This window comes from Hyperoodon ampullatus, assembly GCF_949752795.1.
Source record: "Hyperoodon ampullatus genome assembly, chromosome: 10".
Taxonomy (NCBI): domain Eukaryota; kingdom Metazoa; phylum Chordata; class Mammalia; order Artiodactyla; family Ziphiidae; genus Hyperoodon; species Hyperoodon ampullatus.
In genome coordinates this window covers 39,745,410-39,772,009 of record NC_136923.1, presented here as the reverse complement: position 1 = coordinate 39,772,009, position 26,600 = coordinate 39,745,410, and the positions used below count along the sequence as shown (strand labels likewise).

The window sequence follows — 26,600 nt, the reverse complement described above, 5'->3', positions numbered from 1 at the left end:
CAGATGCAGAAGAAAGGTGGGGAGGGGGGCACCAAGAAGCAGAGTTTCTCTACAGGTCCGCCATCCAACGCAGCTGCTGCTGGTGCGGCCAGGGTTCAGACTAACCCTCAGAGACAGAAAAGATCCAATTCTCATTCAAATGAGGCTTCCACCCCTAGCTCTGAAAGGCTGTTCGTCTCCAGGAGCCTCTGGGGAATGTATCCCCCTCCCCGCCAGCCCCAGCCTCTGCCTTTCGGGCTGGGCAGACAGTGAAGGACTGGCAGATGGGCAGGGAGCTAGTTTTGTTCAGGGCTCAGGGCTCTGTCCCCTCTCCAAAGCAGGAAGAACCAATCATGTCTGAACATACAGGCCCCTGTTGGAAGACATGCTGAGGCTGGACCTGGGAGTAGAGCACTTGGAACCCAGGCAGAAAGCACTGAGAGGCAGTGTGGAAGCTCTCCAGGCTCAGAGACTGCAGCACTCCACCCATCCGATATAATTCCTTGGTCAGTGAGGGGACTTGTGGCCCTACAACCCAGAACCAACCTGGCCCCTGACTCAAGCCCCAACCCCTTGCCACCAACTGGGGAAGTCGACGATAGTCCCTCTCCTGAAAGAGGCAGAGGAAAGAATAGGCAGAAGTACTTCAGCCGATTTAGGCCCCGCCCTGCCCCAGACAAGCCCACACAAAGCTCCAAGGTTTAAGCCAGAGTAGACTGGAAGACAAGGCCAGGCTGTCTGCACCACCCCTTCCCTGGCCTAAAAACCTGCAGGCTGTGTTTCCCCACAGAGCCACCTATTGTCCTCCTCCAAGGGAGCATCTGTATAACAAAGCAGGGCAGCCCCAAGGGGAGGTGTCCCACCTTAGAGTGGCTCTGCCCCTGCCCTCAGGGGCCCGGAGGCTGCCCTTCACTCACATCCATGACCTTCCCTGGGCTACCAGGACCCTCTCTGGCATTCCTGTTCCTGGGGCTACCTTTCCTAAACACTCAAGCTGGCCCACCAGCAGTCACACACACAAAAAAAGACCATGGAGTATGGGCAGGGAGACTGGAAGGTGGAAAGGTATAAAACGTGATAGATGGAAGTGGACATACAACTTGAAGAGTAACAAGTCACAGTGCATCGCGCCATGAGACCACCCCTCCCACCCGCCCACCCCACCCCACATCCTCCAGTCTCTGAAAGGAGGCCGGTGGCTCTCAGGGCCCTGGAGAGGCACCCAGAGTCCTTAGGGCTGTGGAATCCATGGGCATTGCACACTGTGCCACTGGCCACACAGACAACTGGGCTGTTTCCCCGAACGTTGCTACGTGAAGGAATCAGGGTGCCGAGTATGGCAGCAATGGCTGAAGTCGTATTACAGGGGAAAGGTTCACACGAAGGATCCGTTGAGCCTGCTGCCGCACCTCATCATCTGAGGAATGCCTGTCCACCTTGATGGCCCCGAATTTCAGCAGCTTTGCCGTTCCAGGTCCTAGCCATACCTTAGGGGATTGGGGCCCAAGCCGTGTTCTCTTCCGGGGAGGAAGATCCTTTGCCTCTTCAGTCCTTTTCCTCTTCTGTCCCACAGTCTCAGGGCAGCTTTTCCGGCTCCTCCTTGCAGTCCTGGCCTGAACAGACCTTTTTGGCCTGCCCCTGCCCCTGGGCTGGGTCCGAGACACCTTGGCCTTAGCCCGCACTGCCTTGGCCTTGGCCCTGGCCCGCACTGCCTTGGCCCTGGCTCTGGCCTGCACTGCCTTGGCCCTGGCCCTGGCCCGCACTGCCTTGGCCTTAGCCTTGGCCCGCACTGCCTTGGCCTTGGCCTTGGCCTTGATCCGTGCTGCCTTGGCTTTTGCCCGGGCCTTGGCAGCTTTGGCTTGTGTTCGAGCCACCTTGGCCCGGGCACGGGCAGCTTTGGCCTGGGCTGTTTTGGTGCCCAGAGCACAGCCACCTTTTATTCGTGGGCCACTGAGGGAACCAGAGGCTTTGTAGGTCTTGCTGTGGGGCCCAGTGCCTTGTCGGGGTCCAGCCCTGGGGCCTCTTCGAGTCAGACACTTGGGGCCCTTGCTTGTGGCTTTTCTGGGAGCTTTGGGCTGGGAATTCCCCAGCCTCTTCCCTGGACCTTTCCGCAGCTTCAGGGGAGAGTCTGCAAGTGAGAGCTGCAGTGACTGTGCCTTGTGCTTGGCACCCAAGCAGGGCATGGGAGTCTTGAGTGGAACCAGGGCCTCAAGGACAACAGAGAGCCGCATGGCAGGGTAGACACCTGGATAGAGGTGGGTGGGAAAGCCCACTGCTGCACCCCGGGCACGGCTGGCACTTGACTGCTTCAGGGAGCTCAGTAGCAGGTTGGTGGTGGCATGCTTGGAGAGGGCTGGTGTGGATGCTTTGGCCAGCCTGCCAGACAGTGGCATGGGGAGCAGTGTGGCCCGGCCTGCAGGCAGCCGCATGGCAGTTCGGGGAGCACTGGCTGGAGGTGATGTGGCAGCTGGGGTGGGGGCACGAGCTTGAAGCTTTGTCTGGCTTGGGGGGTTGGCTGTGCACGAACTATAGCCATAGACATCACCGCTGCGCAGGATGGTAGGCTGGAAGCCATCATCCCGCAGGCCCTGCAGGAAGGCCACAAGCTGGGCCTCAGTGGCACTGAGATCCTGGCTCATGGGGTTAAAGACAAGCAGCGCTTCCTCCAGGGCCTTCTGCCCTGCCGTGGAGATCCGCGACCAGGAGTGCACAGCTTTCTCCTCCACATGCTGCACCACCACGCTCATGGCATTAGGCACTGCAGATCTGCCTGGGTATCCGCAAACCAGCGCTTGGCACCTCCAAGGCAAAAGGAAAAGAGTCAATAAGAAAGGCACCGAGACAGGGGCCAGGACCGGTAGATAGGTCAATCAGGGCCAGCATTCTTCACAGTAACATCTATTGACACAGAGGGGCCTGGCCAGAGTGAGCCACTCCTTGGGGCAAAACCCTGGTCTTCTCCACCTATCACGGTGGAGGGTGGGGGGTAGAGGTGGGGGACTCATATGGGTCAGAGGCAGTTTCTTCAGGATAGATGCCCTTAAGCTCATCAGAACCATCCAACCTGCTGACAGGCCCCTGGAAAGATCTGGGCTTGGCCAAATTCCTAGTATTAGACTCAACACTGGGAATACAGGCAAATATCTCTGTCTTCCAGGAGCCCTGTACAGAAGGCAAGATAAAGATACCCTCAAGGTTCTTGGGAATGCACACTGGCACACAGCTCAGCTTGCCAATGGGTAAGGGAAGGATTCCCGGGAGAGGAATACTCATGTGGGACATGAATGATGAATAGGAAAGGACCAGATGGAGATGGAGCAAAAAGGGCAACAGCCAATGCAATGGCTCCAAAGTGAGAAAGAGTAAGGCAAACTTGGTGTGACTGGAATCTGTGGTCAGGGCTGGGAGGTCTAGCTAGAAAAACAGGGGACAGCAGGGCAGTACAAGCTTTGAATGTTCCTTGAATGCTGGCCAAAGGGCTCAGACTTACATCCAAAGTCCATGACCATCTCTGTTCCTACAGCTGCTGCTGTTCAGGTGCCCAGGGGTGGACCTCCCTGCCCACCAGAAGTTCTGCTTTCAGAGTTCCCAGACAGTCCACTCAGAGGTCCAATTCCTAGCACTAAGGCCATGGAGACCAGCCCCAGGGAAAAAGCTAGACTCTCCTTCAACAGAAACTAAAAAGATGAGTAGCAGGCACTAATAACATATCTCTAGGCAATCAGGCAGCCTGGGGCCAGGCAGCCAGGCAGCCAGACCAAGAGCCCAAGGTCTGGGAGCCAATGACTCCGAGTAAGATGGTTAATAAAGTGGACCCTAGAGATTGGAACTGTCCTAACTAGGGCTTGGAAGAAGACTTTGGTACAGCCCATTTAGAGCTGTCTGGGAAGACCCAAGTTGTCCCAGGCTTCTCTTTAAAAGCTGTAGGCCGTCAATCATGACTAACATCTAGTCTAACCCATCACTGAGGGGTCCCAGAGACAGCTTCGCAGCTGCACAGGAGAATTAAAAGATCAGCTGGGATCAGGAAAGTCCCTGGGGCCAAGAGGTGAGTCTGTGCAGCTTCTTCCTCCCCCTAGTGGAGCAGAAGTTTTCAGATTTCCCTGGAGGAAGTGCCCTGGGGCTCTTTGTTTGGAAACATTCTTGGATCCTCAGGTGTCTCGGGCACTTCCCCTCTCCAGAGGCCATTCTCCAAGTACAGTCCTTACACATGACTTTAGTTCTTTTTTTCCCCAAGGGGTGTAGTTCCCAGGGCTGTGAACTGTACAATAAGGAGGGACCTGTTACCTCCAGGCACAGATATTGGGGGTGAACCGGGGGCTCTTCCGCTCAGGTCGGCCTGGGCCCTTGGTAGGGGTCTCCTGGGCTTTACAAGAGGCTCCGGAAAACAGAGACTGCAGCCCGACCCCTGACTTCCCTTCACAAGTGTCCCCGGGGCCAGCCAGGGAAGCTGATAAAAGATGCGGGACGGGAGCGGCCCTAACCAAGCGGAAATGGGGTGGGGGCAGATCAGGGCCGTCAGGCTAGGAGTCCGCATCCCTGAGACCCAAGCCGACGGTAGGAGCGGGGGGCCTTAGAGGAAGCGAAATGCACGGGGCAGGCGGTGGGAGCGCGACCGGGTCGCACAGCCCCAGGGTGGGGTCTTTGGGCACGGGGTGGGGGTTGGGGGTCTCGGCCGGGCCGGCGGAGGGCGCTGGTCCCGAAGGAGCCGGCCGCCCGGCCCATCCGCCCTGCCGCCTCGCGGACGACCCCTCCGCGGCGTGGCTAGGCCCATGGCCCCAACCTACCGGCGCCGCCGCGGGGACCCAGGACGCGCCTCTGCGCCGCCTCCGCTGCTCCAACATGGCCGCCTGCTGCGTACCGGAAGTGCGCCGCACTTCCGCTTCCGGGACCTGGCCCGCCCTAGTGACCCTTGACCCCCCGAGACCCCGTTTCCCCCAAAGTCTGGGGGCTGGACAAGCGGGAACCAGAGAAGACTTCCTGGAGGAGGTGGCAGAGGGGACCGGTCTAAACGCTTGTGGGCCTGTGCAGGAGTGTGAGGGGGCAGAGGCGCTTTTGGCCGCTGCCCCAGGCAGGACTGCATCAGACTAGCATTGGATTAGGGGCCCGTCTGACACCTTCTCTGAGGGGCTTGATGGTGGAACGACATGTGGAGGGATTTTGGGCAAGGTCCAAGCTATCCTTCACCCTTTTAGACCCCCCGCAGCCACTGACAAGGCCCGCCTCTGTCCCAGGTGCCTGAACAGAGGGTGAAAGAGGAGTGCGCCCTGCCTGAGAGTGTCCCTCGGGAGCCTCTTTGTACCTCCTCTGAGGGCAGCAGGCCTTCCCCTATTCCTGAGAGTGGGCCCACTGCATGTGGTATGAAAGGCTGGTTTGCACACATTTGTTGCAAATAAGCCCAAAGCTGGGCATGTCCAATCTGAGAGTCCCAGCATACCAGTGTGGGCCTGAGTGTACTTGCTTAGGAGCACGCCCACAGGTGTGGTGGGAGGACCCTGGTCCAGCCTTAGCTCCCTCAGAGGCAGGAAGCGCCCCCTAAAGTCTTAACTCTTCCCCAAATCCCTGCTCTTTGGCCTAAGAGATTGGGACTTCTTTCCACCTGTACAGTCTTTCCACATGTACCCTGGGGCCAGCAGAGGGGTGGTGGTTACAGGGCTCACTACCCAAGCAGCATCAGATGAGAGGACATAGGTAAAAATTAACCCTAGGAGTCTAAAGGGCCAGAATGGTCTCTATTGCTCTGACCAAAGGCACTTCTTGGTCAAGGGCCCCCAACTCCAGGTTGGGAGTCAACCTGGAAGTCCTGGTTTCATGGATGAGATGGTGGGGGCATCTGTACTTGGGTCAGAGCCTGAGCTAAGAGGCAAAAATATTGTCATAACTCTTGGACCTGACATGTACAGTGGTGCAAATCTGGTAGCTGGGAGGGGGCAGGTGGAAGCCTATGGGCAGTCACAGAGTGTGACTGAATGCTTCATTTGGGGACTGGTTGATAGCCCTCCTCACTCCCCGTAAAACCCCAGGATCCTCTACCTGATCTATGCTTCCCTGCCTCTACAGAGGGGTCTGGGCACCCCTAGAGAGAAACACTCACCCCACCCTAGGCCTCACCTTGTGCACCTGAGCTTCTCAGGGCCTCAGCCCTGATGGTGGGGTCCTCAGTGACTTTAAGCATAGCCAAGATGTCCAGCAGGAAATGCAAACTCTCCTGCTCCTCTGGGGTCAATGCTTCTGGCCCCTTGTATTGGTAGAGAGAAGGGAAGGATGGGGTCTCAAGGGCCAGGGTCTCGGGGTTGCAATCAGGAAGTCCCACCTTAGCACTCCCAGTCCCCAACTGTGGGTGAGCCCCATCTCTGCCCCATCCATGGTTGAGGATTAGTTGTTCACTCTTAGGACCAATCCAGCCTCATCTTCTGCCCAAGGTATCTTCTACAGCTTCTCTAAAGCCAGTAGTGTTGGCCCCCTGTGTGCAGGTGGGGCCAGGCCTGTGTAAACAGAAGCCACTTCCATGAAGAAGCAGAGCCCAGCTTCCAGGGATGACATGGGCCTAGGTGTGTCCTGGAAAGAGGATACCTCTCTGGTGATGTCCAGCCTAGAGGTCAGCGCAAAGTGGAGGACAAAAAAAGGTAGGTCCATCCCTAGTCTGTGTCCCTTCCACACATTAGAACTGTGGGGATGATATGGGTTCAGGGAAATGGTCTGGGGTACCTAGCTTCCTGAGGGGAGGATGATCCTTTTGCCTCTTGGTACCCAGTATGTCCCAGATGGAACACTCTGGGATCATTCATCAGGGCCAGGTCTGGCTTGACCTGGACTTTGGTGGATGCTGACCATCCCAGGCATAACTGGGATCAGATGAGATGAGGTTGGAGAGACCACAGGGCCATCCCAGGATCCAGCCCTTCCTCTCCATTTGGCATCTTTTGTATCCCTTAGTGATGGACCCTAGACCCATATCCACCTGAGCAGAGAGATCTGGTGAAGATCTAGATGTGAGTGAGGCCAGTGGTCTTGGAGGGATCACCCCAGGAGGGAATCTGTGTGCCAGGGAGAAAAGCCAAGGCTGGGTCTTGAGGAACCACTTCCTGGGGAGGGAGAGGAAGCAGGGCCTGTAAAAGCCTCCGAGGGGCAGGACAAGCAGCAGGAGGAAGCCAAGGTCACAAGGGTGGGTGAGGCTTTGAAGAGGCCAGAAAGATTTCAGTTGAGAAAAAGACCAAACACCACCCCCGCCCCGTTTTAGCTATATGGTGTTCCATGGTGACTTTGGCAATACCAAGTTTTGGGGAGCAGTGGTAGCAGATATAAGATGGTAGCAGATATAAGATGACTTCAAGAGTTTGACTGGAAGGAAGGGGACAATGGAAGGACTTGGGGTGCTGGGAGGTATCTAAAGGCAGGAGGATTTATGTGCTTAATTACTGGAAAGGAGAGGGGAAGGGGCCTGGAAAGGGAATAGTGGGAAATGTGAGGGGGTCTGCAGGACAATGTGAATACCCTGTGGAGGAAGGTACCAGTGACTGGCCTAAGTGAGGAGCATGTTGGGGGCAGAGTGGAGTGGGAGGATGGAAGCCTTCTAGCCAGGATCTGCAACCAGCCTTGGCACCATTTCCATGCGGGCTGTCCAACTCCATCTGCCAGCCCCTGAAAGGGACTGAAGACTCTCTCTCTGGTCAGAAGGCTCTGCCCACACTCTAGGCTGGCCAGAAGTCAGGCAGGCTAGGGTATTCATGTCTCCAAGTTTCTCTCAACCCATGACTGATGGAGATTTGAGAATGAATACCTTAGCATTCCCTTGCTCTGATGGGAACAATAATGTGAGGCCCATGTTCTACAATGGCTCCCAGAGTCCCCAGCAGGATTTGGTCCTTGTTGCCCACAGTGGGAACTTGTTTGATGACACACCCCCTTTATTGGCTGCTTTCCCTGTCTCCTTGCCACTCCTCTACTGGTGCTTCCTGTCCTCATCTCCCACATTAACTATATGCACTTGTATCTCAGTCTCCAGGTGTGCTTCTGGAGAAAGTGAGGCAGATGCTGTCCATGAAAGAGGGACAAATGGTAGCAAGCACAAACAATCACGAGGACTTCTTCTCATAGGTGACCACTGACCTGTACAAATGGGCCCCTAGCTCACAGACTTAGCCAGTACTCTTTTTTTTTTTTTGCGGTACGCGGGCCTCTCACTCTTGTGGCCTCTCCCATTGCGGAGCACAGGCTCCGGACACGCAGGCTCAGCGGCCATGGCTCACGGGCCCAGCTGCTCCACGGCATGTGGGATCTTCCTGGACCGGGGCACGAACCCGTGTCCCCTGCATCGGCAGGCGGACTCTCTACCACTGCGCCACCAAGGAAGCCCAGCCAGTACTCTTAATGCTCAGAAGATAGGATGGGCCAGGGTCTGGGTCTGAGGTAGGTCTGCCTGTGTCACACCAACTTGTTCTCGCCTGACCCCGGAGTTGGCTAGAGGCGGGCCCAGGACCCTGAAGATGGACAGTCACAAAGTGCCTTGGGTCCCAGAGTAGCCCAGGCCTCAGGCCCTGCAGAATAAGCCCAGAGTGACCTGCCTGGGAGGTCCCCTGGCCTCTGACTCTTCATCACCTGCTCTGTTACCCTCCCCCACAAAAATTGCCCCCACCCATGCCTGTGGAAGGGCTTGTCAAGTACGGAGGCTGGCACTTTCTGCTCCTCCACCCCCTGCTATCCTCAGTGTGCTCCACAGAATCTGCTGTGCCCTCATCCGTGCTTGGGGAAGGGCGACCGAGCCATTGCCCCCACCAAAGGCCCAGGACATACCCTAAGAGGCCTCCAGGGGGCGCCGCCGCGAAGCCTGTCGTGGGCTCTTCGGAGCACAGCGGCGGTGGGCAGGCGCCCGCTTCTCAAGCCCCCAGGTTCTGCTGGCCCGCCCCTTCGCCGATGCTCCCAGGCTGGGTCCTGCTGAGAACGGCCCCCACCATACACGTGTCGTGCGGCCCACCGCTGCTTCTTTTCTCCCCCAGTCCGAGGTCGGACCCCAAATCCTGGGCAGGCCCAGCGTCCACATGTCCGTCTGTCTGTTCACCGGTTTGCGTGTGACCATGGGTCGGTGCGCCCTGCTCCGGCCACGGCAGGTGCGGGGTTAAAGCAGGGGGGAGGTTTTCCCGAGTCGGGAGGGGGGACGAGAGGCGGACCCTGTCCAGCCCCGCCCCGCGCCGGAGAAGAGCCGGAGCCCCGCCAGAGCCCCACCGGAGCCCCACCGGAGCCCCGCCAGAGCCCCACCGGAGCCCCGCCGGAGCCCGGCCTCAGACCCAGCCAGAGCAGGCACCAGCGGAACCGGAACCGCGGACCCTGCGCCCCGGCGGCGCCGGAGCCCCGGCCGGTGAGTCCCGCGGGAGCCGCGCTCAGGGGAAGTTTAGGGCGCGGGGTGTAGAGCCCCAAGCGCGCTCGCCCGGACCCGCCCCCCCTTCCACGAGCTGGAAGTTTGGGGCCGAGAGGCCCTCGCGCCAGGGGTCCCAGGAGCGTGGTCCCCCGCGGGAAAGGAGAAGCCAGGGAACTTGGAATCTCTGAAGTCCAGCTGCCCATTCCTGCTGGCAACGCCCTGGACTCTGGGAACCTAGAGTCCAGTGCTCGTGGGTTCCCAAAAATCATCCCCCTCCCCGTTCCAGACACCAAGAAGGCAGGCCTCTGGGGACTTGGCATGGGCAAACCCCTGAGGGTAGATCTTGAGGGGAAATGTGGGACTCTGGCCTCCAGCCCCTCCCCTCCCAGTCTCAAACACCCTGATCTTGGCCTTTGCTGGTGGGAATGGATGCAGTCTATGGAATGGCTCCCAAAGGGGTTTTAAGGATACCCTGGACTCTGATCCCTGGCAGCAGGTTGGAGACCCTGATGGCTGCCCAGAGCACACTGGAAGCCAGTAAGGGGGAGGGTACAGTAAAACTCCACTGATGCAGAGCACCAGGGTGAGGATTGTTGAGGGAAAGGGAAGGGGGCTAGGGTGGAAAGTCCTATCCTAGTCACCTTACCTCCCACCTAGACCTAGATTCAACCGGGGAGCAACTAGGTGAGGGCAAGGTATGGGAGGAGAATCCCTCAAGCCCCATAGGAAGTCGGGAAGTTGCCTGGGTAACTGGGAGACTGCCCTCCTTCCCACTCCAGGAGGGCCTCCACATCAATGTGCTAGGCAGTGGAGGTGTGTCCTCCCTCTGCTCTTCCCACCAGCAATTTTGGGCCAGGCTGCACATCTGTACCCTGAGGGGCTGGTCAGTGGCTCTGACCCTTTGTTTTCCCTCTTTTCTCTAGGTGAAAGCAAAGTCCTTGGACTGGCCCCACACTCCCTTGTAGCCCCGGTAGAGTCAAGATGCAGCCCCATCATGCCCTTCATTGAGGCCTGCAGCCTGAGCAGATAGCATGGCCTGCCACTGGAGGTGAACACCATGGCTACAGGAGGTGGCCGGGCCTTTGCTTGGCAGGTGTTCCCACCCATGCCCACCTGCCGGGTATATGGTACAGTGGCATACCAGGATGGGCACCTGCTAGTGTTGGGGGGCTGTGGCCGAGCTGGACTGCCTCTGGACACTGCCGAGACATTGGACATAGCCTCACATACGTGGCTGGCACTGGCGCCCCTGCCCACTGCCCGGGCTGGTGCGGCTGCTGTGGTACTGGGCAAGCAGGTGCTAGTGGTGGGCGGTGTGGATGAGGGCCAGAGCCCGGTAGCTGCTGTGGAGGCCTTCCTGGCTGACGAGGGCCGCTGGGAGCGTCGGGCCACTCTCCCTCAGGCAGCCATGGGGGTTGCAACTGTGGAGAGAGGTGAGTGGCCTCCCAAGGAAGGTCCCTCAGGTGCCCCAACACCCTCCATTCTTTCCTGACTTGGTCCCTTACCTTCAGAGATTGGGCAAGAGCTGTAAATTTTGCCTGGGTGCCCTGGACATGGCTTTGTTTCTTGTACCCTTCCCTACCTAGCTCTGAGCTGGGCTAGCAGCAGCCTAAACTGCCTTTTCCAGCTGTGAGGTGGGAGTCAGAGCCCAGGCTAGCCACCAGCATGATGGGAGGCCCAAGCCACCTCCCTGCCCCATTCCTCCTCTCTAAGAGACAAGGAGGGGTGGCCCAATGACTCCCACAGTTATAAATAGTCTGGGAGAGGGGGATGGGAGCAGGGCCTTGGCTCAGAGCCCAGCAAGTGCTTAAATTCCTCACGCCACACAAACAAACCAGGGAGACTGAGATGGACAAAAGCCAAGCTGGCCTGGAGGCAGTTGCCATGGAAGCCCCTAGCTGACTGGCTGTCTGCCCAAGGCCCCCAGACATGCCCCCAGCTGACCCTGAGGGTACAACAGGGCCAGAACCTACTCTAGTGAAAGGGGAGGGTACAGAAGTGCTGGCAGAAGGCTTGTGGAGAGCACCCCCATCCTGCAGGCCCAAGCTCCTCTCCCAGCCCCCCAGCTGATCCCCAGAGCCCCCTCCCCAGTCTGAGCTCCATGCTGAACAGATCTCCATATGGCCCCCACCCCTGGCTTAAGCCATCCCCCACCCTCTTTCCCCCATGAGAGTCCCTACATTGTGGCCTCCAGGTCTGACCACCGGTCCTGCTTGGATGCCAGACTTGGTTGCCATAGCATCTCCAGGGAGACAGAGACGGCTTATAATTAGATTGGCTGCCTCCTGCTCTTCACTTGAAGGGGCCCTGGTCAGAGTAGGAATCCTAGCTCTCCCAGCCCCCACTCCAGGCAGGCAGGAGGGTTTCTGCTGCCAGGGAGGGGTACCATAAATAGGTGTGTCCTAAGCCACCTCCAGGCCTGACCAGGGCAGTTGTCAGGGTGGAGTGCTGTGGCCAGGCCCAGGGATAGTCTGTATTACTCTTTTCTCTGCAGATGGTATGGTGTATGCACTGGGGGGAATGGGCCCTGACACAACCCCCCAGGCCCAGGTTCGGGTGTATGAACCCCGCCGGGACTGCTGGCTTTCGCTGCCCTCGATGCCCACACCCTGCTACGGGGCCTCCACCTTCCTGAACGGGAACAAGATCTATGTCCTGGGTAAGGACCTGGGGATGTGGAAAATTGGCTTGAAGTCCAAATGCACTTATCCGTATAGGTTGGCTGGGATCAAGCTTAGTCTGGGATGGTGGGACAAGAGAAGTTTTGTTGGTTTGAGCCAGGGTTGCTCTAAGGCTCTGACCTCTGGTGGTCCTGCTGAGGCTGGAAAACCAAACCCCAGTGCCTAAGGATCTTTGGGGTTGATCTGTGCTCTGGTGTGCACACAGCTGGGTATGGGTAGCTGGGGTGGGCAGTGGTAAAGGCTCAGCAACCTGGTAAAGGAAGAGCCTGCCAGGCCTCCTGGGCTGCCTCCCAGGTGCCCCAATTCCATTGGCAGGGGGCCGCCAGGGCAAGCTCCCAGTGACTGCTTTTGAGGCCTTTGATCTGGAGGCCCGTACCTGGACCCGACACCCAAGCCTGCCCAGCCGCCGGGCCTTTGCCGGCTGCGCGATGGCCGAAGGCAGCGTCTTTAGCCTGGGTGGCCTGCAGCAGCCCGGGCCCCACAATTTCTACTCCCGCCCACACTTTGTCAACACTGTGGAGATGTTCGACCTGGAGCATGGTGAGCAGTGGCTGGTCTGGGCTATTCTCCCACTCTCCATGGGATGGAGGGGTGCAGTGTGTGTGAGGGGGCTAGATCTGACCTCCCTTCCCCTGCAGGGTCCTGGACCAAGCTGCCCCGCAGCCTGCGCATGAGAGATAAGAGGGCCGACTTTGTGGTTGGCTCACTTGGGGACCACATCGTGGCCATTGGGGGCCTTGGTGAGTCTATGGGGCTAGGGATAGGAGGGGAGCCCAAGAGAGGAAAGAGTAGCCCCCTGCGTGAGCACCACCTCCTGCCCTTCTCTAGGTACTCCAGGGGTCAGGGCTTTGTGAGCTTCCCTTTCCTAATCTGTAAAACAGTCAGTGGGTGGTCTGCCTGGCTCAGCTTTTGGGGTGTCTCTCAGCACCTAACTGTGGGTTCTGTACCAGCAGGGGCCTAGAAGATAAAAACAGGACAAATGACCACTGAGTGAATGGAGAAATAGAAATGTGAATGAACAAATGAATGAATGATGAAATGGGGGCAATGAGTAGCAACGCATGGATAGCCCATCCTGGGGTAATGCATGCTGGGCCATGCTCTGAGCTCAGGGAGCAAAAGAGCTGGAGCCCCTGGAGCCTGTGCCCTTTACAACATTTGTCTTCTTCCTGTAGGAAACCAGCCGTGCCCTCTGGGCTCTGTGGAGGGCTTCAGCCTTGCACGGCGGCGCTGGGAGGCACTGCCTGCCATGCCCACGGCCCGCTGCTCCTGTTCTAGTCTGCAGGCTGGGCCCTGGCTGTTTGCCATCGGGGGTGTGGCCCAGGGTCCCAGTCAAGCTGTGGAGGCACTGTGTCTGTGTGATGGGGTCTGAATGCCTGATGGGACCTGTCCACTGGAGCAGTTCAGTGCCAGAAGCAGTTGTCTGTGGTTCCTTTCGCTGCTGAGAAAGCTCACTGTGGCTCTGTGGGATGAGGGAGGTACAGGGTGGGGCACTTGAGACACTGTGTCTGGGACTTGGGGGTGGCCTTCATCTTTAGCAAAGGACACACATACCTTTATACCCACCTTTACTCCCATTCATTCATGGACCATGCCCAGCTCCACCCTTGCTCTGGAACCTACTGGGCCCTCTGTCCAACTGGGAAGTGGGGGAGGGCAGAGCTGGCCTCCTGCCCCACAGGTCAGTGCCTACCTGGAGTTGATCAGGCCCTCCCCAGTGGCTGTTCCTGGAAAATCCTAGCTGTCAGCCTGCCTTGAAGGCCCTTGTGGACTCAGAAGAGGTCAGAGAGGGTGGGAACACAGAGGGGTACAGGAGTGGATGTGGGGACCTCCAGAGGGCCAGAAAAATGGTGGCTTTTGGGCCCTTTACATTGCTGGCTGTGTGACCTTGGGAAAGTCATTTCACCTCTCTGTGCCTCAGCATCCTCATCTATAAATGAGGATCTCTGAAACCTTCCTGCCCTACCTACCTCACAGGGCTGTTGTGAGGATCCAGGGAGTTCAGATGTGGAAGTAAAAGTGCTGCTAAATCTGGCTTATGGCCTCTGGTGTGGACTCCTGCATTGCCCCTGAGCCCCTGGCCCTCAACTTTCTTAGGGGATGAGGGTCTAGAGGAGCCTTTAGGATCTGGCCTCTGCCCCCAAAGTGTCCTGGTGTCTTAGCCCCACTTAAGCCTCAGTTCTCTGTTGGTGACATAGGATGACCCCCATCCCCTATTGCCCTGGCTGTTAGAGGGCACTCACAGCAAGACCATAGAAGAGCTCAGAAAACTGCAACAAAATACCATAGGATCTGGATGACCACAAGATTCACATCACACAGCATCCTCAAAGCCTCTGCTCACCTCCGGCGGCAGGGGCGGGGTGGGTGTCCAGTGGGGGCTGTCCCTCTGTCCCAGCTGTGGTGAAGCTGTCTCTTAGGCATGACTGTGTTGCCACTCACCAGACCCTAGAGGCAGTAGTCTCCCAGAAGAAGCAAAGCTGCCAGCCCTTGCCTCCTCCTCCAGTCTTTGCTGCCCACTAGTAGGGACCATTGACTCTGCTTTCCCTGCAGCTGTACTGATTGCAAGGGGTTCACAGTTGAGTTTGCGGCAAGAACAGATTTGGGGTCCTGGAACCCACCTGCTGTGGCCAAGGTAACCCTCCTGGACCATTAGCCTCCTGCAGGCCTTACCTCTTCTCACTCACTGGCAAGACTCCCCAGGCAGCACCTCCCCCAACCAGCACAAGGCTCCATGGCACAAGCAACAGGAGCCAGGTGCAGGGCCTGGCTGTGCCTTACTGTTCTCCAGCCTCTGAGATCTCTTGGGCTGCAAGCACAGGCCACTGAGTTAGCTGTCCTTGTTTAATGTTCTGGACCAGTTTAGACACTCAGAGACCCCAGCATGAAGGTAATGCTGCAGCAGCTTGGGTCTTGGGATCCCTGGGAGGTCAGGCAGTGTGTTGGTGACTGGGGCCTGGGGCCCCATGTTGTCACTGCCACAGTGGCCACCACGGGATGCCTGGCAGAAGTTCTGCTGGTAGGTGGTGCTGGCACGGGAGGCTGGATCTGCACAAAGTGGACAAGGCGCTGGGGGAGGTCACTGAGTCCTGCCCCGGCCGGAAATCAGCCTGGTAGGAGGATTCAAGGGGCCGCGGCTGGCGCAACTCCAGTTCACAGGGTGCCCAGCACAGGAAGGTGTGCTGCTGCCACAGGCGCTCCAGGTCTTTCCGCCTTCCGATTCCCTGTAGCAGGCGGTAGGGGCCCTCCTCAACGGTACGGGCCCTTGGCCCACAGTCCTGGCACCAGGCAATTCCTTGGGCCCCTCCTATACCCAAGCTGGCCTGGTGATGCCTGGCCTGTGCCTGGCCTCCCTGGCCTGTACCCCAGCCTCTTTGGCCTGCATCCCTAGTCATGCCTTCCATTCCAGAGTGAATGAAGCCCCCAGAAAGTCAGTGGCTCCTAAGATATTTGCACATTTTCAGGCAAGCTGGTGGGGGAAACCAAAGCAGAGGTACATCTGTTTGTAGAATGGGCTGTTTCCCAGAAGAAAGAGGTTGTCAGGAAGACAGACACTCCTCTGTCTGTATAAAGAGGCTTCTCTCCCTGCAATGTCTTATCCCCTCCACCCTACCTCAACTTCCACCTAGGCTGGGAGTCTGCCCATTTTCCTTCCTCTCTCTAGCACTCACTTTGTCAAAGGAAGTGCGGTTGTCATGCTTGGAGAAGAAATGTTGCTGCGCTGACTCCTTGAAAGACAGTGAAAAAGAAGGTGAACGGGGAAAGAAGATGCCTACCTGTCCCCAAGATGCTAACTCAGGGCCCCATAATGGAGGGAAGTTGCCAGGAGCTACCACCCTTAAACTGCTAAACTGCCAACACACTGAAAGGGCAGATACAAATTAAAGCAACACCTCATTCCTGGGACATCTCATCCCAGCACTTGCTCTCAAAGCAGAAGCCTCTGGGGCCACTGATTGAGGAAGGGGCTGAGGCATTTTCCAGGACATCCTGCCGTTAGTGGGGCAGTGGTTTAAGTTTCACACTGGGTCCTTTAGATCATCCAGGACTAGGCTCCAGCTCTCGCCTCCTCTCTCACTCTCTCATCAGCAACCCAGCCTCTTGGCCCTAAATACCACCTGGAAACTGAAATTTCTCTTTAGAGCTTGAGCTCTCTCCCGAACTCCAGACTCACTAGCCAACCACCTGCTCCATATTCCCATGTAAATGTCTAACGGGCATCTCCAAACACATGGCTGAGCTCTGGATCATTCTCCAAAACCACCTATAGCCTCCCCCAGCTCAGGTCACGGCAGCTAGATCTTGCCAAACATCTCGGAGTCCCCTTGATTCTTTTCTTTCACACCCTACACCCAGTGTGCCAGGAAATCCTGCTGATACTTCCTTCAATATGTACCCAGGATCAGACCACTTCTCAGCATGGCCGCTGCTTTCTCTGGTCTAAGCCACCTTCCCCTCATGCCTCAATTACTGCAAGAGCTTCCCACTTGGTGTCCCTACTTCCAAGCTTGCCTCTCCAGTCTATTGTCCTCTTAGCAGGCAGAATAACTCTTTTAATATGTAAATCAGATCACACTCCTTGTTTGCCAAAAATCCACAACAGTTCCTCATGTTTATAAAAGTCAAAGTCATCATAGTGGTCCATGAGACCCACATGATATTGATTCCTCCATTACCTCCAGCCACACTGGCATCCTCACCGTTCCTCAAATACACTAGCTACTTCCACCTTGGACCTTTGTACTACCAGTTACTTCTGCCTGGGACTCTTCTCCCAGCTGGCCATGACTCCCTCTCACCTACCTCTTGGGAGGCCTTCCTTGACCACTACTACACCAGCAGTCCCATCACCCCAACCCAGCATTTTTCACCTTCTAACATACTGTATTACTGTGTATTATGTTGCTGTTTACCATCCGATGCCCCTGACTAGAACACAAGCACCTCATGGGCAAGGTTACTGTCTGTTTTACTCACATCTATAACTCCAACACTGAGCCTGGCACTGTGCTCAATATATATTTACTGTTAAATCAATGAACAGGAACAGAAGGTACCCAGGGCGTTTGCTTTAGCCCAGTTGGGGCCAGAGAGACATGCCCCATCCCCAGGCAGAGAGAGACCACCTCTCAGGCCCCTAGACCTCAGCAGGAATCTCTCCCAAGACTGTCCACCTTGCCTTTGTGCCTGATCTCTGCCCCCAGGGTCCCTCCACCTCAGCCACTCAGCTTCTCCTGCTGTAGACCAGAATGAAATACCTGATCTGGTGAGTCCAATCTTGGCTGGGTTGGGGTATGAGCAATGGCTGACAATAAGTTCCTAGATAAAAGTCAGGGGCTAGCTCCATCCCAGATCTCTGAACCAGAATCTTCGGGGTGGAGCCTTTAACAAGCTCCCCTATTGGGACCTCCCGCCTTAGACAGCCGGTGTTCTCCAAATCGAATGAAAGCTCCGTGAAGGTAGGAAGCCAGCTGGCCTTACCTTTCATTCCTCATAAAGCAAACTGACACAAGAGATTAAAAACCCAGAGCCCTTTTAGGAAAAAAATAGAAAATCTTCAGAATCTAGAGCTAGGCAAAGAGTTCTTAGATGTGACACCAAAAGCAAGAGCCATAAAAGAAAAAAAAATCAATAAATTAGACCTCAACAAATTTTTTTTTAAGTTTTGCTCTGTGAAAGTCCACGTGAAAAGGATGAAAAGACAAGTTACATACTGAGAGAAAATATTTGCAAATCACATATCCAATAAAGGACTAGTATCTAGAATGTATAAAGAACTCTCACAACTGAACAGCAAAATAAACAATCCAATTAGAAAATGGTCAAACGACATGAAGACATTTCTTCAAAGAGGATATACAGATGGCAAATAACACATGAAAAGATGTTCACCATCACTGAACATTAGGGAAATGCAAATTAAAACCACAGTGAGAGGGCTTCCCTGGTGGTGCAGTGGTTAGGAGTCTGCCTGCCAATGCAGGGGACACGGGTTCGAGCCCTGGCCCCGGAGGATCCCACATGCCATGGAGCATCTAGGCCCGTGTGCCACAACTACTGAGACTGCACTCTAGAGCCTGCAAGCCACAACTACTGAGCCCACGTGCCACAACTACTGAAGCCTGCGTGCCTAGAGCCTGTGCTCCGCAACAAGAGAAGCCACAACGAGAAGCCCGCACACCACAACGAAGAGTAGCCCCTGCTCACCACAACTAGAGAAAACCTGCGCACAGCAATGACGACCCAACACAGCCAAAAAAAAAAACAAAAAACAAACAAAAAAAACCCACAGTGAGCTATCATGACACATCAATCAGAATGGCTAAAATAAAAAATAGAGACAACACCAAATGTTGGTGAGAATGCAGAGAAATACAATCATTTGCTCATTGCAGGTGGGAATGTAAAATGTAAAACAGCCACTCTGGAAAACAGTTTGACAATTAAAAAAAAAAAAACTTAACATGCAGGAGGTACAATATAGGGGTAGGGGAAAAAAAGAGTTATTATGGGATTATATGAAATCATGTGTATGAAACTTTTGAAAATTGTAAAGTGCTATAGAATTTAAAGAATCTTTTCTTCAATTAAAAAAAATTTCCATCCACATTAAAAAACCAAACAAACAACTTAAATGCAACTACGGGGACTTCCCTGGTGGTCCAATGGCTAAGACTCTGAGTTCCCATTGCAGGGGGCCAGGTTCTATCCCTGGTCAGGGAACAAGATCCTACATGCTGCAACTAAGAGTCCGCATGCCTGCAACTAAAAGATTCTGCATGTTGCAACTACAAAAAGGTCCCGCATGCCACAACTAAAAAAAGGTCCTGCATGCTGCAACTAAAGATCCCTCACGTGGCAAAGAAGATCCCGTGTGCCGAAACTAAGACCCGGTACAGCCAAATAAATAAATAAAGAAAATATTAAAAATAAATAAATGCAACTATCATATGACCCAGCAATTGCACTCCTACGTATTTATTCCAAAGAAATGAAAATTTATGTTCACCCAAAAACCTGTATACAAATGTTCATAGCAACTTTATTTGTAAGAGGTAAAAACTGGAATCAGCCCAGATACATTTTAATAGATGGATGGTTAAGTAAGCTGCTATATACATATCACAGAATACTACTCAGTAATGGAAATTAAACCACTGATACACACAACTTGGAGGAATCTTCAGGAAATTATGCTGAGCAAGAAAAGCCATTCCCCAAAAGTTGCATGCTGTATCATTACATCCACATAACGTTTTTTTTTTTTTTTTTTTTTTTTTTTTTGCAGTATGCAGGCCTCTCACTGTTGTGGCCTCTCCCGTTGCGGAGCACAGGCTCCGGACGCGCCAGCTCAGCGGCCATGGCTCACGGGCCCAGCCGCTACGCGGCATGTGGGATCTTCCCAGACCGGGGCACGAACCCGTGTCCCCTGCATCGGCAGGCGGACTCTCAACCACTGCGCCACCAGGGAAGCCCCACATAACGTTTTTGAAGTCACAAAATTTTAGAAATGGAGGAAAAATAGCAGTTAGGGACAGTGGAAGGGTTGAGGAATGAGAGGATGATGGGTATAAAAGGTCAGGATCAGGGATCCTTGTGATGTTGGTCAGTGTCTTGACTGTGATGGTGGATGCACAAACCTACACAGGTGATAAGATTTTATAGATCTTTTTTTTTCTTTTGCAAATGAAGTGATCAACAAGGGATTAATCTCCAAAATATACAAACAGCTCATGCAGCTCAATATCAAAAAAACAAACAACCCAATCAAAAAATGGGCAGAAGATATAAATAGACATTTCTCCAAAGAAGACATACAGATGGCCAGGAGGCACATGAAAAGATGCTCAACATCATTAATTGTTAGAGAAATGCAAATCACAACTACAATGAGGCATCACCTCACACCAGTCAGAATGGCCATCATGAAAAAATCTATAAACAATAAATGCTGGAGAGGATGTGGAGAAAAGGGAACCCTCCTACATTGTTGGTGGGAATTTAAATTGGTAACAGCCACTATGGAGAACAGTATGGAGATTACTTAAAAAGCTAAAAATAGAGCTAGCATATGACCCAACAAGCCCACTCGTGGGCATATATCTGGAGAAAACCATAATTCAAAAAGATACATGTACCCCAATGTTCATTGCAGTACTATTTATAATAGCCAGGACATGGAAGCAACCTAAATACCCATCAATAGAGAAATGGATAAAGAAGATGTGGTACATATATATAATGGAATACTACTCAGCCATAAAAAAGAAAGAAAGAATGCCATTTGCAGCAACATGGATGGACCTAGAACTTGTCATACAGAGTGAAGTAAGTCAGACAGAGAACAACAAATATCATGTGATATCACTTATATGTGGAATCTAAAAAAATTGTACAAATGAACCTATTTACAGAACAAAAATAGAGTCACAGATATAGAAAGCAAACTTATGGTTACCAAGGGGGAAAGCAGGGGGATGGATAAATTGGGAGATTGGGATTGACATATACACACTACTATATATAAAATAGATAACTAATAAGAACCTACTGTATAGAACAGGGAACTCTACTCAATATTCTTTAACGACCTATATGGGAGTAGCATCTAAAAAAGAGTGGATATATGTATATGTATAATTGATTCACTTTGCATTGTAAATCAGCTATACTGTTATTAAAATTAATTTTAAAAAGATTTTATAGGTTTTTATGGGTTTTTATGGCCATGCCATGTGGCTTGTGGGGTCTTAGTTCCCTGACCAGGGATCAAACACAGGCCCTCAGCAGTGAGAGCGTGGAGTCCTAACCACTGGACCACCAGAGAATTCCAAGATTTTATAGATCTTAATACACACACACAAATGAGGAAATCTGAATGAAATAGGTAGATTGCAGCAATGTCAACGTCCTGGTCGTGATATTTTACTATAGATATGCAAAATGTTACCATTGGGGGAAACTGGGCAAAGCGTAAAAGGGATCTCTCTTTACTAATTCTTACAACTGTTTCTGAATCTACAACCATCTCAATAAAAATTTCAATTAAAAAATCTGGAGGTCTGGGGCATGTTCCAGTTGCCCCCCAATCCCTCCCCCATCTCTACCCTTAGCTATAAAATTGTACACAGCCGTAGAATGTGGATGCCTCTGCTGTTGGAGGCAGGTCTGAATTTGGAAACTCACTATTCTTACAGTGACAGGATAATCTATCGACTCCCACTGACTTGAGTTTTATTCTCACAACTGTGGGAGTCTAGTGAAAAGTGCAGTCATTTCCTCTCCACCCAGGCAGTTCTAAGTATTCTTGTCCCTGAGGAGAATTTCACCTGCATCTTTGCTTCTAAACCATCTAAAGCTCCTTTTCCACTCAGGTGGTAAAATCCGTGGTCTCTGAGCAGGTAGGGCTTGGGCTAGGGTTCAAGCTAAAGAGGCCTTGGAAGAGAAGTAGGTTTCCTGGGATGGGTCAGTGTTTGCCTGTGGGAGGACTAAGGGCCTCTCTGGAGGCTGGGCAGTGTGCAATTAGTGGGGTACTGAGTGAGGAGTCCCTGTGGCAGACTGAGGCATGGTGGGGGGTGGGGCAGAGGCAGAGACACAGCAATCACGGCACCACCAAAGAAGGACCTGCCTCCAACCATGAGCCCTGGCACTCTGGCCTGACCTTAAGAACAGACAAGACCAGGATTATATTTCCCAATAGTCAGACAGGTGAAGGCTAGAAATAAACTAATCTGGTTTAGAAGAAAAAAAGAAAAAGAAGAATAAAAAGAAAAAAGAATCTTCTTGCATCTGGATGACAAAATTTCTACCTGCCCCAAACTAAAGGTTAAGTGGCTGCCACATCTTGGAAAGGTTTTCAACAAGAGTAGCTGCAGTCAGCCAGCTGACACTTGGTATCTCTCAGCAAATAAGAAAAAAGAATGTGCACCTTCCCTGAGTAGTCCCACTAATTAAAACACCTTTAGATCTAGAAAGAGTCAGGAGACTTGGCATTTGTACAATCTAAGCCCAAGATACACAGACCATGCTATTTTGGGGTTGCTGATAATGCCAACATGTAACAAGACTTCACTTCAATCAAAACATGTCCCCAGGGCTTCCCTGGTGGCGCAGTGGTTGAGAGTCCGCCTGCCGATGCAGGGGACGCGGGTTCGTGCCCTGGTCTGGGAGGATCCCATGTGCCACGGAGCGGCTGGGCCCGTGAGCCATGGCCACTGGGCCTGCGCGTCTGGAGCCTGTGTTCCGCAACGGGAGAGGCTGCAGTGGTGAGAGGCCCGTGTACCGCCAAAAAAAAAAGTCCCCAAATATGTCCTCTACTCTGTTCCTGGGGGACAGACTAAGAGGACATTCAGGTCTTTAGGATGAGAGCTGCCACTGAGGACTACTACAGACACCCAGCAGGAAGTGCCCAGGTTACCTCTGTCCCTGCACTATGCAGACCTCATCACTCTCTCAAGGGAGGTGGCCCCAGATGAGCAGTCTGGAGTTGCATTTGGGCCTGCTCAGTAGGCAGTACCAGGTAGCCATTCCAACTGGGCTTGCTAAGGAAGTTCAGGTGCTGTAGCATGGCAGACTCCAAGACCCTGCTCTTGGCCTGGGAAAGCAATTTGTAGAGAATCCAGATGGCCAGTCAAGTAGGACCTGGCTAGAGGCTGGGAAACAAGAAGCTGCAGTGGGCGGAGCATGTTCCAGGCACACCTCCAGGTCCCTCTCAGCCCTCCTCCACCCTGATCTTTCCCAGGAGTCTGATGTGAGCACACTTCTCACCAGGTTGACTTCTCTCTGACCTGAAAGGAAGACTGGAAAGGAGATGGAGGGAAGGAGGGAGGAGGTGTTTCTTCTCCTGGCTCCCTTCCAGGCCCGCCCCTACCTGGCTGTGTCTGGCTGTGTCTCTCCACCCGAAATCACCACTTCTCTCAGGAAAGCCCTCTCCATATGACTCTCTCCTTCTGGGTTCTAGGAGCCATGCCTTCCCCTTGTTCCTTCAGGCCCAGTAGTACTGACCACTTGGTTGTTACCATCCTGTGAGAATGCCTTTCCCTGAAGCTCCCACACCTACTCCTTTATATGTATACCCTCCTGAGTTCTCCTGTTTTGAGTGGGCTTTTTACTTTTGGGACCCTGACTCTACTCAGTGTCCCCTCCTTGTCTCCAGGCCTGGAAGCAGTGGAGGGCCTGCAGCCCTGCGTCCCTCTCCTGTTATCTGGAAGCCTTTTACAGCCACCCTATGCTGGTTCTGCCATCACTCCTTTCCAGTCCTCCTTGGTTAGGCATGGGGGTGGACACCTGCCACTTTCTATGCTGTTTTACTGACCAGAGGAGGCCTCCTACTCACTCCTGAGCCCCTGGACTACGAGGCTGACTGTGAGCTAGACCATTGACTTTCATGGCATCAAGGAATCTGTGCTGAAGGACAGCCATCTGCAAAACCCAAGGCTTACTTCTTGGGTTCTGGAGGCTCTCTCTCCATGGCCACCCACCCCACCTGGGCCCTGACTCTTCCTCCATCTAGAAGGAGCAGTGAGCAAAACTTTCCAGCCTGGTATTGGCTCTTCTCCACCCACGTATCTATAGGGGGAGGACCTGACATTTCAGGGAGGAGGGGCCAGGCCTCATGCAAGTCCTGGGGATAGGCTGGCCTCAAGTGTCAGTCCAGTTGTGGTAGGGTTGAGGATATTGCTCTTGGGGCCTGAGAGAAGCAGAATCTGGCCCAGCCGTGTCAGCTGCACCCAGGGCTGCCTCGTACCTGACAGCGCTGCAGGAACACTGCTGGGGGCTGGGGCTTGGCTGCAAGGCGATATTCTCGAGCACTTTCACTCTTGAATTGGCCTCTGTAGTGCCCATAGAAGCCACTGTTGTGCTGTAACAAGGCAGGCTTGAGGGTGAATCCCACCCCAACCCCCACCCTGAGTCCTAGACCTCAGAGCCCCCAGGCTAGAAGCCTCTCCTGGGAGTTCCTGACAGAATAAAAAGAATCAGAGGAGGAGGGACACCCTGGAGGGGGGCCAACAGAGAGGTGTCTCCATCCATCATTAGAACAGTTGGCCTCAGCTGTGCTGGCCCATCTGGGAGGGTTATGTCTGTAAGGAAAGGGTGGCTTCCTTCCTTCCTCCCCTCCTTCCTCTCACCCTCCCTCCCCTTCCTTCCTTCCTTCCTTCCTTCCTCCCTCCCTCCCCCCCTTCCTTCCTTTCTCTCTCTCTCTTTCTTTCTTCATAGGGTCCTAATATGGGCTGGGGACACACACAGCAGTGGAAAGACAGAAAGACCCTGCCCCTATCAACCTTCCTTCTGGTGAGGGAGTAAGACAAGTGAACAGAGTCAGGAAAGAAAGAACCTGATGACTAGATCAAGAGTGACGGGGTGGGGGTGGGGCTTCCCTGGTGGCGCAGTGGTTGGGAGGCCGCCTGCCGATGCAGGGGACACGGGTTCGTGCCCCAGTCCGGGAGGATCCCACGTGCCACGGAGCGGCTGGGCCCGTGAGCCATGGCCGCTGGGCCTGCGCGTCCAGAGCGTGCGCTCCGCAACGGGAGGGAGAGGCCACAGCAGTGAGAGGCCTGCGTACCGCAAAGAAAAAAAAAAAAAAGAGTGACAGGGGGCTTCCCTGGTGGCGCAGTGGTTGAGAATCTGCTTGCTAATGCAGGGGACACGGGTTCGAGCCCTGGTCTGGGAGGATCCCACATGCCGCGGAGCAACTCAGCCCGTGAGCCACAACTACTGAGCCTGCACGTCTGGAGCCTGTGCTCCACAACAAGAGAGGCCGCCATAGTGAGAGGCCCGTGCACTGCGATGAAGAGTGGCCCCCGCTTGCCACAACTAGAGAAAGCCCTCGCACAGAAACAAAGATGCAACACAGCAAAAATAAATTAATTAATTAATAAACTCCTACCCCCAACATCTAAAAAAAAAAAAGAGTGACAGGGAGCAGGGACAGCATCTCATGACAACGGGCGTGGTACTTGAAGGAGTCAGCCATGTGAGGGGCAGCAGAAGAGCATTCTGTGTGGTGAGAACTGCAAGTGCAAAGATTCAGAGGCTAGAGAGAAAGTTGTGTTGGAAGAACCGAAAAAAAAAAAGAGGCCTTATTGACTAAAAGACTGTGAGCAAGATGAGAAGTAAGGTGAGGTCAGGGAGGGACAGGACCTAGACTGGGTTAGGAATATGGATTCTCTTCCAAGAGCAAGGGAAGACTTCAGCAGGGAAGGGGACCAGACAGGTTCTGAGTTGGGGTGACTTAGGAAGCACTGAGCAGAGTTTTGAGAACAGGGACACCATCTAGTAGCGTGGTCCTTCCCTGGGGGATCTGAGAGGACGTCCCCTTCATTGTCTTCCCTGCATTGTTATAGAGGTCAAAGGTCACTGAAAAGCCAGGATTAAATGGATACATATTCTGCATCTATTGACAAAGTCATGAACACTTGTTTGCTGTACACTTTGTTTTTCTGGAGCAAGTAGGGCACCCTCTGAAACTGGAGCAGTTAAACAAAGGATGAACTTTCCCAAAGAAGTACTTCATCAACAGTGGATACCTTCTGGAGAGAATTTCAGAGACAAGGGCTGGCAGAAGACAGAAATGAGCACCTATTGGGGGTATAAGAAGCTGTACTGTGCTGATGTCATTAGGCTGACAACATGGATGACCATGTCTGGCCAGGGAACTCTTATGGCCCAACCTCACTGTCCTGAATACCCCCTGGAGAGGACAGTGTGTCTGGTCCACACCATGATCATAGTCCTAAGCAGAAAGAACCTGTTCCCAGCTGTCCTCTGGCCATCAAAGTGGGCTCCTAAGCATGCCTGGGAAGCCCTTTATCTTTTCATCCCACTGAGGGCTTGGATCATCCAACTCGTCTGTCCATCCTTCTACTATTGTCAAACACTCCTTTCTCTCTATTCAGTTTATTTCAACAGTATTTACTGGGCCTTTACTGTATTCCAGGCATGGGAAATACAGATAGAAGAAAGCAGTCTTTAGCCTCAAGATGTTCCCAGTCTAGAGAACAGTCAAACTACAGAAGTTTGGGGGGATCAAACAAAGGACTGGGAATAAATGGGGTGGCTAGAGGACTAAGAGGATCAGCTAATCCAGGCATGAGACCAGGACACATGGAAGAGGGCATGGTGTCAGGAAGAATAGATAAGCTGTAGGGGAACCTCAGAATGGCAGAGGGGGAGTGGGCAGTTTGGGGTCCTCCTCTAGCCTGGATGCTGGATGAAACCATTCTCACTTTACTCTCATGAGTAATTCATATTTCAGGTACTACCCCAGGGCCAGGGGCTAGGATTAATGTAAAGTACACTCTTACCCAGGAGCCTACTAGAGCACTTTGCATCTTTCTGGGAAAGGAGCAGGAAAGGCAAACTTTCCTCTTGTCTTTTTGAGGGTACTTCTGGAGAAAGAGCATCTCAGCAGGTCAACTTCTTGTTGCTTAGTGACAAAGGGATGTTGTGACTACACAATGCTCCTGATTGTTGAGGCAGTGCCCAGCCTGCTATCCCTTTGTGCTTCCTGCTCTGTTCTTACTTCTCTCTGAGAGAAATCTGTCCCTCAGCATTAACAGCTTGGGAGAGTTCTTATATAAACATAT

General features: G+C 53.6%; 3 protein-coding genes across 3 annotated transcripts; 1 reads left to right on the top strand and 2 right to left on the bottom strand.

Moving 5' to 3' along the window:
• Positions 1-1,165: 1,165 nt before the first annotated feature.
• CCDC71 (coiled-coil domain containing 71) lies at positions 1,166-4,840 on the bottom strand. Its single transcript, XM_079713880.1, has 2 exons — positions 4,767-4,840; positions 1,166-2,778 (listed from the first exon to the last, which is right to left on the bottom strand). Exon 2 carries the CDS (start codon positions 2,724-2,726, stop codon positions 1,302-1,304), a length of 1,425 nt encoding a protein of 474 aa, XP_079570006.1. The 5' UTR covers positions 2,727-2,778; positions 4,767-4,840; the 3' UTR covers positions 1,166-1,301.
• Positions 4,841-10,391: 5,551 nt separating this feature from the next.
• Positions 10,392-14,035, top strand: KLHDC8B (kelch domain containing 8B; the record flags this gene model as incomplete). Its single annotated transcript, XM_079712468.1, has 5 exons — positions 10,392-10,767; positions 11,829-11,993; positions 12,331-12,555; positions 12,654-12,755; positions 13,191-14,035. The coding sequence occupies 5 exons, from the start codon at positions 10,392-10,394 to the stop codon at positions 13,385-13,387; spliced, it is 1,065 nt and encodes a 354-aa protein (XP_079568594.1). The 3' UTR covers positions 13,388-14,035.
• Positions 14,036-14,845: 810 nt separating this feature from the next.
• On the bottom strand, positions 14,846-26,345 carry CIMIP7 (ciliary microtubule inner protein 7; the record flags this gene model as incomplete). The annotated part of the gene is given in 6 exon segments (XM_079714029.1): positions 14,846-15,054; positions 15,057-15,107; positions 15,110-15,260; positions 15,687-15,743; positions 23,762-23,875; positions 26,319-26,345. Coding segments are annotated over 6 exon segments (609 nt in total).
• Between the last annotated feature and the right edge of the window lie 255 nt (positions 26,346-26,600).